The sequence below is a fragment of the Stegodyphus dumicola genome, chromosome 10 (genome assembly GCF_044657685.1).
Source record: "Stegodyphus dumicola isolate Sdum_Otavi_A_Nest chromosome 10, ASM4465768v1".
Classification (NCBI taxonomy): Eukaryota; Metazoa; Arthropoda; class Arachnida; order Araneae; family Eresidae; genus Stegodyphus; species Stegodyphus dumicola.
The window spans coordinates 183389534-183402629 of NC_140777.1; the positions used below are offsets into that span (position 1 = coordinate 183389534).

The 13096-nt window shown below is 37.2% G+C and overlaps 1 protein-coding gene across 2 annotated transcripts in view; it reads right to left on the bottom strand.

Annotated features, from left to right (window-relative positions):
* slo (calcium-activated potassium channel slo) overlaps nucleotides 1–13096 on the bottom strand; it is a 514476-nt gene that overhangs the window by 21899 nt on the left and 479481 nt on the right. For both annotated transcript variants that reach the window (XM_085825984.1, XM_085825983.1), the window contains 2 exons: nucleotides 12206–12307; nucleotides 3334–3464 (listed from right to left, as the gene is read on the bottom strand). In XM_085825984.1, coding sequence (XP_085682110.1) covers nucleotides 3334–3464; nucleotides 12206–12307 — 233 coding nt within the window. The remainder of the gene's footprint in view (nucleotides 1–3333; nucleotides 3465–12205; nucleotides 12308–13096) is intronic.

Genomic DNA, 13096 nt, shown 5'->3' on the forward strand with positions numbered 1-13096 from the left:
GGAAAACTGAGTGAGAGAATTACTACCAAAACCGAGAATATATAAATATTCCATAAATAGGGGTACATAACTTTTTTTTAAATAAAAATATGAAAGTTGAACAGTATTAATTGGCGTTATTCACGAAGATTTCCTCAAATCACTACATAGTATAAAACAAAGTCGCTTTCTCTGTCCCTATATCCCTATGTATGCTTAAATCTTTAAAACTACGCAACGGATTTTGATGCGGTTTTTTTTAATAGATAGAGTGATTGAAGATGAAGGTTTATATGTGTAATAACATCCATTAAATAGTGGAGAAATACTCTTATTTTTGAGGTTTCTAATGGGATGTCGTAAATAATTACATTTTTTCCGCTTGCATTGCAAACGCAGGCTGAACCCTACGAGATTTATCAAAATAATGTACTAAGTATTGTACACATTGAAAAGGTCTACAGATTTAAAAATTGCGGGACGTAGCGTTTGCGGCGGTACCGGCCGGCCGGGGCGGCGGGAGCGTGCCTATAAATAGCGCGTCGGAGGCCGCGGTTCTCCCTATAGCACTTTGAATTTAGCAGCGATCGGACGCGTTTATTATCGGAGCTCTCTAGCGAAGAAAATAACAATACACTTAATAAAAAAGTGCTTTTCAGCGCGACAACGTATCAGTTAGGCAATCACATTACTACGCATTCACTAATGACAAGAAAGCTGTGAACGTTGTATATAAAGACATTCTGTAATATATTAATTGTTGTAAAAATAAAATAAATAGGTAAAAATGTAAAAAGTAAATAAGTGAAAATGTAGTGTATGAATTTAGATATTCCAAAGATAGCAGGAAATCTTCATGGTATAAGGAAAGGGGAATTGTTTTACTCCAAATTTAACGCGTGCGGGCCACGGGCAGTAATGAATAAATCAAAACAACTGGATCGATTTTAATCATTTTTTCAGTGAGTGACATAGGCTATATATTTTATACCCGTGCGAAGTCGGAGCGGGTCGCTAGTAGGTTAAATACACTCATGTCCATAAATTAAGGATAATGCAAAATCAAGCAAAGAAAGAGTTAGAAGCAAAACAAATTTGACTTATTTGTAAAGCTTATTTATTAAACAAAAGGTAAAGAGCAAAAAAAAAAAAAGATACTATATGTTTGATATTATTAAAAAATTAGCGATTTTTTCTCCCTGGAGCAAATTACAAAAAAAAAAAAAAAAAAAAAAAAAAAAAATATTTACAAAAAACCAATATTACATGGTTGGTATGATTGTTAATACATTGTATGTCTCCCAGACGATGCAATACAGTCCGTACAACGCCTAGGCATGCTGAGTATCAAATTATCCATCTGACCTTGGGGGATATTACACCACTCAAAAAGCAATGCTCTCCAAAGTTTCGGTAGACATGTAGGATAGGTTGACGGGCTGCAACTCGTCGGCCAAGCATGTCCCACACGTGCTCTACTGGATTCAAGTCCGGTGAGAATGCTGGCTAGTCTATACGGTGATATCCTCCGATTGAAAGCATTCGCTTACGATGTTTGCACGGTGAGGACGGGCGTTGTCCTCCATAAACACAAATTGTGCGCCCACGGCGCCCCGAAACAAACATACATGTTGTTCCAGAATGACGTCCCGATAGATTTGGCTTGTCATGGTTCCAATTTGAACATGCAGGTCAGTTCTGGAACCCAGAATAATTCCACCCCAAACGAGCACTCCTGCACCACCGTAAGGGTGTCGTTCAATGATGTTTTCTTGGTGGTAACGGGTACCTGGAGCTCTCCATATGAAAGTCCGGCGAGAATCAGACTGCAAGCTAAACCTGGACTCGTCGGAAAACATCACACAAGCCCACTGTTGCGGTTCCACAATGCATGCTCTCTACTCCAGACTAACCGCAGGCGACAGTGAGTTGCAGTAAGTGGAACGCATCTGACAGGTCTACGAGCATATAGACAAATCTGCACTAAGCGTTTGTACACGGTCTGCCTTGGAATTGTCGTACCAGTGGCTGAAGAGAGCTGACGAGACAGGTCTGAAGCTGTGCTCTGCCTGTTTCTTTTGGTAATAACTGCCAAATACCGGTCCTTATTCGGCGTTGTAACTCTGGGGCGACCTGTGCTGTAATGTCTACTCACATTATCGTCATCTTGGAATCGTTGCCAAAGCCTGGAGATGACACTCTGGGCAATTCAAGTTCGTCTGATCCTTCCAGTTGGGTACGCCCACATTCCAGACGGACAATAATTCTACCACGTAAAAAATCATCCAAATGCGTCCTTTGTGTCATAACTATTCGGTTATTGCACTGAAATGCTTACAAAGCGCCTGCGAACAATTTTACTTCTTTGCCTGTATTCCTTACATATCACTCTCTTACACTCTCGTCATTGTGACGTACCATCGGTGTCATCTGGTTACTTCCTGAAATTTTCATATGATTCTTGAAGATGTGTGTAGGGACTTTACAGGTGATATATTTATTTTAGAGTTCGATTTCAGCGTGACTCCGAATTACCCTTAATTTATGGACATGAATGTAAAATAAACATTTTATCAATAGAATTGTTAGCTGCCTGAATTTCAGGTATTACAGCTGGGATTTTTTGGAGAATATTAGCAATGGAAAAACCTTTGAACGTGTTGTACATTTCTTTTACTAATTTAAATATATCTGAGAGAGCATTTATGCCAACTTCTTTAGTTTTATCCTGTTTTTGGCCTTTTTTCTTAACCCCAATCGTTGCATAATGTGCAGTGTTAAGACCTTGGGTGATGTTTGCATAATAAATTCCAGGAGTAACTGGGGTGGATTTCACCTTATTGACTTCCTTACTGATATTCAGAAGCGTAGCTATGGTTTTCAGCGCCCGCGGGCAACTGAAGATTGTGCGCCCTTTTCTGTGTGCCAAGAATGGAAAACATTGCATTCTAACATTTTGTGACATCAATTTTGCGCCCCCTGGATGCTGCGCCCGGGGGCAGATGATCCCCCTTGCCCCACCCTAGCCACACCACTGCTGTTATTACTAGTATTTCTAACTATTTTCGGGAACTTTGGACAACTGTCCGTCCGTTCATAGGAGGTAATGGTTGCCGCCTAAGAGTGGCCAATGTTGAAAAAAGACAAAATAGTGCCCACCGCTCGAGGGAGGGGAGGATTCTCTAGATAGTTCTTCTTTGCACGCTTCTTTACACGTACGTTAATTCGCAATCTAAGTAAGATGTTTAGGGAGATTTCTCCAAATCCAAAACATGTTTTATGAAACTATTCTCTAGAAATCTTCGAAAACTATATACACTTGAAAAACTACGTAAGTAAAACATACTAACTTACCGTACTCATGAGCGAGTCCAGAACGGACACTGCAAATGCCGTGCCGCATGCAAATGGTTGTGTTAGGTACAGCTCTGTGTCTGGATCATCGTCGTCGTCTTGGTCCAGGAACTGAACGTTCGTGTCGTTCACTGAAATGAAATGACATCTTAATATCGATCAAAATTACTTATATGAACCAAAATATGAATCGACCGATTTTACTTTGATAAAAAGTATTCACAGCGAAGTATTATATTAAATAACATTCTTCGAGTCCAAAGACAGGCTTCCATATCAAAAAAGCATATCAGAACTGATATGAATCAGTTTTGATATGATTTGAACTTCAAAACGTACTCAAATCAAAACTGATTCCAAGTTTCTCAAATGGGATCTGGGTGGTGTACCGTAGGAGAACACACGGGGAATGTTCCAGATATGTCTGATTCGTCCCCACAATTACCCCCCCTCCACACACAACCAGTTATTATCTTCCATTGGGCTGTTTCCTTTGCGTAGATTATGTTTTCTGCCGCCTGACCAGTATAGTGCTTAGCATCGCTGAATGCTGCGCCAAAGGGCCCGGGTTCGAATCCCGGAGAAGGCACGGATGTTTGTAAATGTATAGTGTCGGTGCGACATGGCGGCACTCTGAATATGCGGCGAGCCAAAAGTCCTTTCGTGTGGTTTGGGGAAAGGGGAGAGGGGTCCGTAACCCTAGGAGACGACAGGCGTAATCTAGCGCTCCTTGCCATGAGGAATTTCGTGGGCTTGGACTGAATACGTCAGACAAGTGACCATAAACAACAACAGCAACATATGTTTTCTGAGAGCTCTCCTCACCTTCTAGCAGATGATTGATTTGTAACGCTGAAAACTGAAAACCATTCTTTAGTTGGAATGAATATCACCGGAAGTTTTCAGTTTTAAAAGACGAGATGCTGTCAGTCTTGCAGAGACTGGAATGTATTTTGATTGGAAGTGATTGATAGACATAATATTATTTCTTTAAAATGTGTGAAAAAAAAATTATCATGGAAGAAACGCCATCACTGACAATGCCATTTTCTTTTGGATGCGCATTCAAAGCACATTTTGACTTATAACGGTACTTTACAGGAGACTGGCAAGCTAACAGATGCTTAGAATGTGGCGCTAGACTTAACACTGCCTCTTCTGTTTGCTCTTAATTAGGAAAATAAGATAATTTTCTTCCCTACAGGTTGTTCTCCTTCATGGGCTGAGCTGGTAGAACATTATTATTAAGTCAATTATTGTGTATACGAACTTAAATCCTTGCCTCCTGAATTTAATCCTGTTAACGAATGCATTGCTGTCAGAAAAATACTTCTACATCTCAAATTTTGGAAGAACTGTGAGGAAATTTTGCAGACACTCTGGCCTTTGTTAGAAAGTAATACGCTAAGGATCGTGTATCACTGTCAGTTTTTAAATGCTCTGAAGGATTACCATTCTTGGTATTGGCAGACTGTCATTTTAGGGTTTATAAATACAGGACTAGCGTAAATGATTCCTTCATTTTGAAAAGGCTATATTTTCAAAAGTATTACGTGTACAAACATGAAAAATATAAAAAAAGAACCATAAACTCACTAAGTTTTTTTTTTCACTATTTTACTAATTTTTCCGGATAAGTGGAACGTTGCTTCATCGTTGAATATCAACTTGGGTGGCGAAAATTTTGTCCTCCAATGCTGCATGTTGACACAAAAATCTAATCGACGGGCGTAATCCTCCGCCTTTAAAAGGTGTATAAACTTGGCGAAATTGTGGTTCTTTTCATATAGCTTTCATGTGCGTACGTGAAATACCGTATTTGCCGGCGTATAAGGACGCACCTCCTGTTTTATACACAGTTTTGAAGGATAAAACTTATTTATTGATCATTATAATGAATTTACATCATTTTAAATATAAATACAAATGGCAAAGTGATACTTTCTGCAAACACCCAATCTATCTGGGAAAGAACACCTTTTATCTTCTTCGTCCAAACCCAGACACTCATCTCCAGAGCTAAATGAAGAGTCACTTGAAACCTCAGCCTCCGAGTCTTCATACAGCAAATTGTCCTCTGTGCCATCCAGTGCATTACAAATGCCACACTTCTTAAACGATTTAACCACTGTCTGTGTTTTCACAGCATCTCGTGAAGCTTTGACCCATTCACAGACTTGCTAGGTGCTAGTCCTTCCTGACGGTGTAACCTCAAAACTTGAAGACTGCATTCAGCTGTTCCAATTCTCCTTCATAAATCCCTTAAATGGTTTATTAATGCAGACATCTAAAGGTCGAAATTGACTAGTTAGGCCTCCTGGAATTATACCCGAGTTTTTAATTCTTTAGAGTTTATTTTTAACATCTTCTGTTCTGCGAGAACGAAATTGATCCCATACTAATACGGCAGGTTTTTTTCAACAGGGCGCCTCAACCAATTTGTATCTATCCATAATTTCATTCCTCCTCCATCCAACCAGCCTTTTGCGTGAACATGTATAAATATTCCTTTAGGCAACTTTTCTTTGGGTAGTGTCTTCCTTTTAAAAATCAAAACTGAGTATCGACGTATCAGACGCAGTATCGACGTAGGAAACGAACCCCGTTTTTCAGATCTATTTTCAAAGAAAAAAAGTGCCTTTTTTACGCCGACAAATACGATACTTTTGAAAATATAGCCTTTCCAAAACGAATGAATCATTTATGAAATACCCTGTATTTCTCTTTTGTTTCGAATGCGTTATGGGAAATAAACGTGTTTGAAAAAGATTTGAATGATGCGGCAAAGATTTGTTTACAAAGCGATTCTTCAAGTTTCATTCCAGTGAACTATTTATTTAAGCTACAAAGAGTTTAAAAACCATAAAAAATTCAATAGAGTTTGTAAAAAAGGTTAAAAACATTTCTCCTAGTAATTTACTCATGGTTTCTTTTGATGTAAAATCATTATTCACCAATGTCCCAGTGGAGGGTGCATTAAGATGTCTAGAAACCAGACTTCGCGAATTTCATTTCTCTTGCATCGAAATTGATGAGCTAATTTCTCTCACTCAACTCTGTTTGAAACAAACACATTTTGTTTTCCAAAATATATATTACAAGCAAACTGAGGGATTAGCCATGGGAAGCCCCCTCATTCCCATCCTGGCTGATATCTACATGCATTATTATGAATCAAAATTGTTTGAAACTTTAAACTTCCCGGCATGGTTCCGCTACGTAGACGATACTTTTACCCTGTTTGAAGGTAATAAAGATGATTTAAATAAAGTTCTTTCAACAATGAATTCTATTGATCCTGCTATTCAGTTCACTTTTGAACTTGAGACTTGCAATTCTCTTCCGTTTCTCGACATTCTGGTCACACGTAACACATCCAACTTCAGTACTACAGTTTACCGTAAACCTTCATCGGTTTGCCTTCCACCACACTTTAAATCATGTCATCAGACTAAACAAAGGTTAGCTTCATTTTATTCCTATGTTTTCCGTGCTCTTCAAGTTTGCTCCTCCAAACTAGCCCTTCATGAAGAACTAAATTATTTAAAAGCAATAGCTATTGACAGGGGCTTTTCAGCCAACATTATTAATCAAGCAGTTAAAAAATTCTCATCTCAACACACTAAAAGCCACACTCTTATTTTAGGAGATTATAAAAATTCTGTTGTCATTCCCTTCTTTCCATCAATTAGCTATAAAGTTGCACATATTTTGCAGAAGTTTAACTTTCGGGTTGTTTATTCTCCCATCAATAAAATTCCAACTTCTATACTCAAGGACCCCATTCCGGATATGAATTCCTGGGGTATTTATAGGATTCCTTGCCAGTGTGGTTTAATTTACATTGGCCAAACTAGGAGAGCCTTAAAATTTCGCGTCAAAGAACATGAGGCATATGTTAGAAAAAAGGAAACACAGAAGTCTTCTGTTGCTCAACATTGTTGGTCCGAAAATCACACTTTCAATTTTTATGCTGCCAAAATTATTCAAAAAACATCTTCCATTGGAGAACTGGATTTTCTAGAGGCATTTCACATTCATAAAAATCTTTCTGTTTTAGTTAACGATCCTAATTCCAATCCAAATTTGCCTTCGGCTTTTAGAGAAATTATGTTTTAGTTCTGGTTTCGCCAACAGATGGCGCCACTTGCTTATTCTTGTCCAGGCTTTCTTATCTAATCATTATTTCCTATCTTGTTCATTTGTGGTTTTGCAGCTGAAGATGGTGGTTCGGTAAAACCATCGAAAACGCTGGAGATAATTTTTTCCCGAGTTGCCATGGCTCGGTTTGAAATCGTTCAGTTTGATAATCAAAAATTCGTTAAAGTCTTACAAAATATGAAACCGATAATAAAACAAATTCCAAGGCTTCCAGATGCCCATATTTGGGTGGATACGTATGTTATCCAAAGTTTGATGGCTCTAGGTACCGTCGTTTTATCACAATGCGAGAAACATACATACATTTATGCAGATTTCCTCATTATTTAATTTCTTTAAATATAATATAACACAGGGCTGTAATGTTTGGTGGCTACAATTTGAAAAGTGAATCAACGCAAAATACCAAAACGAAATTAATAGTCTTTCTGGGCAAATAGCCCCTTCGGATTAACAAACCAACAAAGATACGACTCATGATCCTATGACCATGAAACTTTAGCATTCACACTATACCCGACATGAAAGTAATAGCTGTTAATTATAATAAATCAAAATAATAAATAACTAAGAAACACATATACACACATCTTAAAGCTGAAACTTTATTTCGTGAACAAAAAAAGAATAAAACACTAAACATAAATGGCCACTTTTCTCCCTATCTTTATTAATAAAATCCATAAGAGCCTGAGCAAATTCAATTGAAAAATAATATGACAAATAACTAATTTATAATCTTTGTACTTATTTCTTAAAAATTCTGCAAATTGGCTCAATGTAGTGCCCGTTATCGCCAAAAACACCATAGTATATAGTTTACCTTAATTTATAATTTAATCCTTTCAAGGTATGCCGAGTCCTTGCCATGCCAGAATTAGATTTAGCTCAGTATCCTTACATTTCATTCACACAGACTATGAGAAGTTTAAGCCGATCACGTTCCCCCGGCGGAGTCAGATTTAACGCATACAGTACACTTACAATACACCCCATCTGAAGAAAAAACCCTGCCCATTTGCACAGATTGAAACCTACTGCGTACTTCAAGGAAGAGAAGTGTTCAAAACTTGGGAAAGACGCCTAGAGTGAAAAATTCCCGTCTTTTAGACAGAGCTTCTTGCGCTAAAAGCAGCAATCAAGATGAACACATTTCACAGAGCTGAAAAGATAACTATATTTAGCGCCTCAGCCTCAAGCTTGGAAAAATTCGAGTGCAAAGAAGTTAGAGTCCAACAGTACATAACATACAAAAAATTCTTTTTAAATTTTAACGTTTCCATCAAATGACAGACCCAGTCTGGTCTGGGTTTCCGTACATGTGAAATTAGCTGGGAACGAAGTAGCAGACGTAACGTTAAATCTGCAGCTAACGATCCTAATCGACTCGAAAACCCATCCAGCATGGCACAGTCATATTTGAAGAGAATTACGCTAAATTATCTAGCACAGGAGTGGCGAAAAAGATAGAACTGTGAAAATACAGGAAGTTCCTAAAAGCGGTTCTTCCCAAAAGTTTCATGGGTTACAAAGACACATAGTGGGCACAGATCCAATCGTACACGGGCCATGAACCCTTTCCCTATTGCCATTATAGATTTAGAAAACGAGAGAGACTAATATGAATGTGTAGAGGTAGGTGACCCAAAACAGTGCCTTTTCAACACAAAGAATGAGCATCTACAATCCATAGCGGTGCCTACTGGCCGCTGTGGGGCGAGAATACATGTGAAAATAAGCAGGCCGAACGTCAGACTGAGAACATTTTTGGATTGTGCAGTAAAATATTAACCCTTTGCACTGACTCTCGGTCACCACTTGATTTGATGGTGATTCTCCATCACCACTAGGTTTAATGCGATAATTCGGGCGGTAATGATATTTATTTAAGTTTGGTTTGGGCAATACCGCTTCATGACTGTATTCAACAATACATGCGTATAAAATAACTGCCAATTCTTACTCTTAAATAAGTTTTTTTTTCTTTCCTTTTTTTTAAAAAAAGGAAAGGTTTATACATGCGTTTTCGACGTTAGTTCGAATTCGACAGTCGCGGCAACAGCAGTATTATTTTGAAAGTTACGGAGCCCACTGAGCATGGAATATGATAAAGAAATCACTTTAAGTGAAGATGAACTCCATTTTTCGTTGACGAAGAATGAAATTACGTATATGCATAAACTACTTGATGACAAAGAGAAGGTAAGCAGTGACGAAGATAGCGATGAAGTAAAAAGTGAAGTAAGGCGAAAAGTCGGTGTAATCGAACAGTGAAAATGAAAGCGACAGTGATTCAGCAGGAGAAAGAGAAAATTCAGAATGGAGAACGTGCACAGAAACGGAAGAAATGCTGCAAAGATATTATGTTTGTATTCTTTCAATTATGTGTGAAACAACTTTAAATTAGCTGTAAGAAATTCACGAAATATGTGGAAAATCGTCTCGAGTTGCTGACTTGCCCAAGCGAAAAAGAGCCTCGAGTTTCGGACTCGAGACTCTCTTTTGCTTGGGCGAGTCAACAACTCGAGACTCGGTGCTCGAGTGTTACCACATCTTCAATATTAGTTGCAATAACTCAATGTATCATCACAAAGGTACCAGGAACATCAGTCTAGCATCATCACTTTCTGAGTCAGAAATGTGTTGAGTTACAAACTATTGGGATAAAGCACAAGTTAATCGATTCGTAATGCAGTATAGAAAAAGAACATTGTAAGTATAGCTACAATGCGAAAAAAGGGGGGGGTACAGTTCTATATCTCCCGTTCTACAGGGCAGATTGACGAAATTCAAATTGGGTTTATCATATCTCGAAAGCGAGACTTAGGATATGTATTAGATTTATATAAAGCATTGCTCTAAGATAGGTATTTTGACACAAAATCGGACTTTTTTCTGAAACGACATGCCAATTTTTTCCAAATTTCGATTCTACGACTCAAAATTATGACAAACTGCCATGTCTTCGCTACAAAAATCTAATTCTCTTAGTAATTATCTACATTAATTTCACGCTAAATCTTAATTTGGAATGCAAGTTTAAATGCAAGAATTATTTCAATTCGTACGAATAGCTCACTCGGAAATTATTTAAAACCGTAGTGCTTCACTTCGCTGAATTTAACCCTTGACTTTGCCTTTTCTATAGTTTCGCCTTCGGCTAAGCGGTATGATTGCATCCTAATTGACTTAATTACCGCAAGTGGTCTTAGGGCATAAAATTGAACTATCTGATAAAAATTCTATGTAACTGTATGCCAGTATTGAAAGGAACAATCAATCTGTTAAGAAATGGTTGCGATTTGTTTTCAAAATGATGCGTAAAAGGTTACCAGCGAGGATATTCCAATTGGCATCATTTGTGCCTTTATCGGCGAAACGGAAAAGTACCCATAAAACTGACGGATTTTACACAGTACTGGGATATTTTTTTAAAAAAATGTTCATTAAAGAAGGAAACGTAAAATAAACTTTGTATTCGATTCAGGGACCCCCTCTGATGTGGGGGCCCGGAACAACTGCCCCGTATGCCCCTGCTTTAGTCAGGCTCTGATTGTATACGCGTGAGGTTGTGCACGTTATAATTTTCGTATGTATATTAAACATTTGCTAATTTGGATAGCTTGATTTACGCTTTGGTACCAAGCTAGGTCTATTCTCACGATGGCGTGTTCAAGCAAAAAGGAAAAAAAAGCTTATTACTTTTATTCGGAATGGGAAACTGATTACTTCTTTACTCAAGTAAAGGACAAATGTGTGTGTTTATTGTGCTATGCAAGTGTATCAGCTAGTAAGAAAGTTAGTGAATTCGAAAGACGTTTCCAAGATTTCAAATGTTTGTCAAATCGCCTTTTATAGAGATTAATGAAGTGCTCTCCTCTTGTGTTATGAGGCATTTTGATTTTCAAGAAGATAATGCTGCAATAGAGTTAAAACTGATTGATTTTCAAGAAGATAATGCTGTAATAGAGTTAGAACTGATTGATTTTCAAGAAGATAATGCTGCAATAGAGTTAGAACTGATTGATTTTCAAGAAGATAATGCTGCAATAGAGTTAGAACTGATTGATTTTCAAGATGACATATCTGTAAAATTTCTGAAAAATATTTGGCCCCATGTTCCTAAAGAAAAATACCCAATTTTGGTCCAGCTTTGTCTCCAAGTGAAGGCAATATTCAGCTTTACATATTTGTGTGAGATTTCTTTTTTCAGTATGAAACTAATTAAAAATCAGTACAGATATAGATTCACTGATGAGCACTTAGACAATTATGTTCAAGTGGGAGCCATTATCTATTCTCCCAGCACTAGAAAACTTGTTAATGACAGAAAAAAGAAGAGTTTTATACTTCTCATTAAAGTTTAATAAGTCTGATAAAAAATTCTATCATAGCATTTGTTATTTATTAGTAACTACAATTCCATTCTGATGTACCATTCAATTTCAGTTTCTTTTTGTCATATATAGTTTAATTAAAATTGATTTCATATTTCTAGAAATGTAAGTTTATAGGAAATAAACACATGTAAGATTTTTTTTTTATGAAATTGCTAGTTGTTTCGGCTGGTAGCTCATAGTAGGATTTAAAAATGGTACCGTAGCTTAGAAGCTTCATAAGTTTGGCTACCACTGTAGTAAATCAAAAGGTTTATATTTTTCTGAGAGCATAACACCACTGAAGAGTAACAGAGAATTAAAAAACGGCTTACCGAGTTCTGTAATAAGAGGAACGTTTGTGCCATACACGGAGCCTCTTCGCTGCAAGACAATTGGACTTCCTAATGGAGACATTCCCTCTCGACCGGCTTCATCTAGAAAGATTGATTTTTATTGTAAATACAAGATATTGGGTAAGTAAAAGTCACATATTATACAAGCAGAAAAAAGTTGCCAGCGTTTACCCATGTGTTTAAAATGATTTTTGGTGTATTAGCACTTTAAAAGACTGGCAAGTTATAGTTTAACAAAGTTAGAGAGTTAGAGAGTTAAAGTTTTAACAGTTATAGTTACAGTTTTATAAACTATAACTCACAAGTTGTAGTTTAACAAAGACATATTTGTCTTTGAATTATTAATGCTTTTAATTAGTACTTCTTTATTATTATGACCCTCATTTTTTAAACTCTAAAATGGCGTCACCATTATTGCCAAGTTTAAGTATAAAAATAGCGAGCGAGAAACAATTCAGTTTCTTCCAGGACCGGATTTATATTTAAGGAGATTCTAAGCTATTTGAGATACGGGGCTCTTATCAGGTATAGGAGTGAATTTTTACTTCCTTGTACGAAGTAAAAAGGAAGTATTGTAATCACGAAAAGTTTCAGGCATCATATTTCAACACAAATATCCATTTTCACAGCTATCGAATGCAATGCAGCTATCGAACGATGTTTTTGCCTGATATCTGTACGTAAGGAAAGAATAAAGGGCTCTTTTTCCCCCAAAAAATTATAAAACTAATTTAAAATGAATTCTGAAGAGAATTTTTCATGGAGTCTGTGCGTACGTACGTACGTACGTATGTATCTCGCATAACTCAAAAACGAGTATCCTCAGAACGTTGAAATTTTGTATATGGGACTGCTATAACACGTAGATGT